Source organism: Drosophila mojavensis, unplaced genomic scaffold, assembly GCF_018153725.1.
Source record: "Drosophila mojavensis isolate 15081-1352.22 unplaced genomic scaffold, ASM1815372v1 contig_81, whole genome shotgun sequence".
In the NCBI taxonomy this organism is placed as follows: Eukaryota; Metazoa; Arthropoda; class Insecta; order Diptera; family Drosophilidae; genus Drosophila; species Drosophila mojavensis.
The window spans coordinates 1,560,236-1,564,335 of record NW_025318907.1 but is presented as its reverse complement, the minus strand read 5'-3'; the positions used below and the strand labels follow the sequence as shown (position 1 = coordinate 1,564,335).

Genomic DNA, 4,100 nt, shown 5'->3' with positions numbered 1-4,100 from the left:
TTCTGGTTTATCTTGTTTAGTTTTTAGAAGCTTTACATTTATATAAATGCAATAAATTACAAGGCTTAGCAGGTAAGCTATGGGAATATTAAATAGTTTTTGTAAAGAATATAATATTATTTCAATATAAATAGAAGCAAAATTGAGCTAAAAGTGGATTAGTTTTTTGCAGTCTTTTTTGATGTATTGTATTACGTATTTACGATTTTTCAGTAATAATTATTAAAAATATTCGAATTATTAAACAATTTTAATGATATCCAAAAATTAATTATCTTATCAGTTTCAAATAAGTATAAACTTAATACTTCTCAACTTTAATACTTCAAGAAGTTTAGTCCTTAAGAGAACTATTGAACAGAAGAAGCTCCTAAGAATGTCACCTAATAATTATAAATAATAAAATACATAAGTTATTTAGCATATCAACAGCGTATAGAGTTAATCCGATTTAACTATGCATGTTTGTTTGCCTATATATCAGTTTGTATGTGTGTCTGTAAATCTGTCTCTCTGTCTAACTCAGCCTGTCTCTCTGCCTAAGAAGAGCTAGGTACTATGGAGAGCTACAGAAGATCATCTAAGTATGCAGCAGTACTCAGTAAAACGAAGCTAGCATCGGAGAGTGCTCCCATTCGTCACTTAGAGCACGACTGCAACGAGCTCTACCTGGCGTCGGACTCAACATTTGAGAGAGACAGTACTTGAGTGAATGTGGCCCTATATAAAGGGCAGCAGCTGCAGCATTTCTTCAGTCGTCCAGGCCTGATGGGGGTGAGCGGTGCAGTTCAGTAAAGTGAAATAAAGTAAAGTGAGAAGTCTGATCGTTCAGCTAAGCACTTAAGACATGGAGGAAAGACATGGTGACATGACATGGTGGAAAAACTTGGAGGAGAGACATGGAGGAAAGACATCGAGGTAAGACTTAGTGAAAATACTTAGTGAAAATACTTACTGAAAATACTTAGAGGAATTACTTAGAAGAATTACTTAGAAGAAATACTTAGGAGAAATACTTAAAAGAAATACTTAGAAGAAATTCTTAGAGGAAAGCCTTAGGGAAAGACTTGCAAGAAATACTTAGAGAGACTTTTTATCAAATTATTAGTTATTAAATAATGAATAACAAAACTAATTCCATTTCATTTAGCTATACTTCACAAAAGTAGCCTCTGTGCTTAACTTGACCCCACTTTAACTTCGATAAGTTAATTGTATTTTCTTTAATTTATTTTATACAACACTTAACGATTTCATTTAATACAAATTGACTTCTGCTTGATTGTGTTGTCAGTGCTGTGAGTGCATTGAATGTTGTCTGTGTAGCTGCATAGCTATATCGCACTTTGCAGTCGACTCGACGTCTGTCTCGTTTACTTTTAGAAATCGCCACTCAACCGCATTAGCCACATTCACACACACAAACATATACACACACACATACACACTCACATTTCGTTGCAGATAGAGAGAGAAATGCAGCTAAAAATTGGCTGACTGGGTAAGCTTAAGTGCAGTTCGATGCGCATTTCGCACGCCAGCTCAGACAGCAGCTCATGAAAATAAATTCAATAAATTTTTAATACATCTGATTCAGCAACAATGACAGCGGCATAGCGTTTTGGGCAGCACTTCCCGCCGCACAGCCAACAGCCAACAGCCAACAACCAACAACCGTCAACCGCGCTTCAAGGCCAGAGGCAGCTAAAGTGGGGAGCTCAGGTGAGCAAACAAAATCTCCTGACAGCTCAATGAGCTGTGCCGCATGGGCAGGCGAGGCCGAGGGCGAGGGCGGGTGTTTGAAAGCGTATAAAACTAGCGGTAACAGATACCAAGGAGCGCATAACTTTTGCATAAATCTCTCATAGTTGTTAATGCAAACCGCGCCTGGCAGCCCCCAGTCGCCAGCCATCAAAAAGCAGCCAGCAGCTGGCAGTTGGCAGTTGGCTGGCGTCGCACGTTCGAACTTTTCGACAAACAACACGAAATAAAAACAAATATAAAAAAAAAAAAAAAAAAAAAAAGAAACAAGAAAAGGAAAAGGAAACAGAAAAAAGGCTGCATGGGAAATGAGCTGGTTAGCTAAAAATATATGTAGATATGTTCATGTAGCTAAAACAAAATAAAAAGGTACCCACAGAACTCAACACAACGACCCTGATAAGTTTTTGAGCCACTGACCAGTGGCGTGCACATGTACAGTTAGACACACGTACGTATATCACTCACGCCCTGACATTCTACCTTTTCGTTTTCACACAAATATTTCCATCTATTGAAAATGTGTGCATGCATCCATCTGTATACATAAATCCAAATCTATTGTCGCTTTGTCTGTCAAGCCATGTTCCAATGTGTGTGTGTGACTGTGTGTGTGTGGGTGAGAATTTGTTATATCTGTTTGGGTGCGTGTGTGTGTGTATTGTATGGCCATAGGGGCTCGGGTCATGCGTTAAGATAAGCATATTTGCATCAGGTTGATAGTGTGACATTTAGAACAATTGAATTTGAATTTGAGAATTCATCGAATAACTGCAAAATTAAAAACAAATTTGTAAAATGTCGTAGAGACTTTATTGAAAAAATATTTTAGATAATTTAAGAGGATACTCAAATAGAATAGTATTTAGTTCAAAATAAGTCTATATTCAGTGCATGGCACAATGGCGCTATTGGCTAGATCAAATATATATTAAATGTCTATTCAGCTGCGGTCATCAAAATAGTAACGGTGCACCACTCAGTTGAGTAGGCGTGGCACCAAACACCTCTGCGCAGGTGGCAAGCCGCAATAGAATACAATGTACTTATAACTTAGTATTAAACTGAAAATTATGTTTCTATTAATAACTATATTTTCGTTTCCTTCTATGCTAACGATCAATAAAAATACAAATATTATGAATACTAAATATATTTATCTTATTTTTAATTTCAAATGAGGGGTTTACCCCATAGTAATGTTAACTAGCATTTAGTGCTCTACTACTACGACTATTACTATTTAAATGACCGCAGTTGTACGTATGTAACGTAGCAACAGAAGCATTGTCAAGCGGTGTGGCATTCTAATTACACAATCTTAACAGTGTGGCAGCACAAATGCAAGCAGTAGAGTTTAGTGGAATGTTGATAGAGGCAAGATTCATACGATGAAGATTGAGAGGGGTTTAAGTAGTCACAATTAGTTGAAGCTGTCTAATTTCACTTAACTTGAATTCAATTTGAATTATATTTCCAATACTCTGTTTAATTTGATTAGTAATCTACTCATTGAATTAGGCACACAATTATATACTCAATACTTACTTAATTTTTATATACAAATATATTACGTATACGCCACAGAAACAGAGGCGCATTTACAAAAAAGGCAATTTTTATATTAATTAGAGAACTTCTTAAATATAAAGCACATAAATTGAGCTTATCAACTTTTACAGAGAAATTTAAATAAATGATCAAATATAAATTGACATCAAGACAACAAAATTTGGGACAATACAAAACAATTCTTAACAATTAAATTAAGAATAGAAATTTTTAAATAATACATTCACATTCGATTGCGTATAGGCCACCATTAGGTAGAAATGTCAGTACAAATATTATTTCGAGAACTGCTTAAATTAAAATAAACTTTATGGATTTTTCATCTTTTAGGGGGAAATATATACATATATAAAAGATAAAATATTAATGGACTTCAAGAAAACGAAAACTGCCAACACACACTTGTATAAATTCTCATTAACAATTAAATCAAAAATACTCAATTTAAATATTACCTTCACATTAGATTAACTTTTACAAATTTTTTAAAAGTCCCTTTCGCATATTAAATATGTTGATGTCGAAAATTATAATTCGATTTATGTTCATTGCCGTTCGTTAACTGTTCCACTGCATCATCACGTCAATTCAATTAGGTAAAAAAAATAAACAAAATCTGCTGAAATTATAGGTTTAATTCAATTTAAGCAACTCAGCTGGTTTCTGTATGCAGTATATCATTTAGTCGAATGCGCTTTAGCCAGCTGCTCCACGCCTCTTTCAATTGTTGCCCATTTATCAAACACCACGTCCGCCCTGGGCATTCC

General features: G+C 34.9%; 1 protein-coding gene across 1 annotated transcript; it reads left to right on the top strand.

Moving 5' to 3' along the window:
* The first annotated feature begins 745 nt into the window (after positions 1–745).
* On the top strand, positions 746–1,973 carry LOC116804088. The gene is made up of 2 exons (XM_044011230.1): positions 746–918; positions 1,598–1,973. The coding sequence occupies exons 1-2, from the start codon at positions 848–850 to the stop codon at positions 1,866–1,868; spliced, it is 342 nt and encodes a 113-aa protein (XP_043867165.1). The 5' UTR covers positions 746–847; the 3' UTR covers positions 1,869–1,973.
* The last annotated feature ends 2,127 nt before the right edge of the window (positions 1,974–4,100 follow it).

What these genes read in the sequence shown, in the direction of transcription:
- LOC116804088 (XM_044011230.1), top strand. Translation starts at nt 848, where the DNA reads ATGGAGGAAAGACATGGTGACATGACATGGTGGAAAAACTTGGAGGAG. An exon ending in CATGGAGGAAAGACATCGAG is followed by an intron (nt 919 to 1,597) that starts GTAAGACTTAGT and finishes CATCTGATTCAG; the next exon opens with CAACAATGACAGCGGCATAG.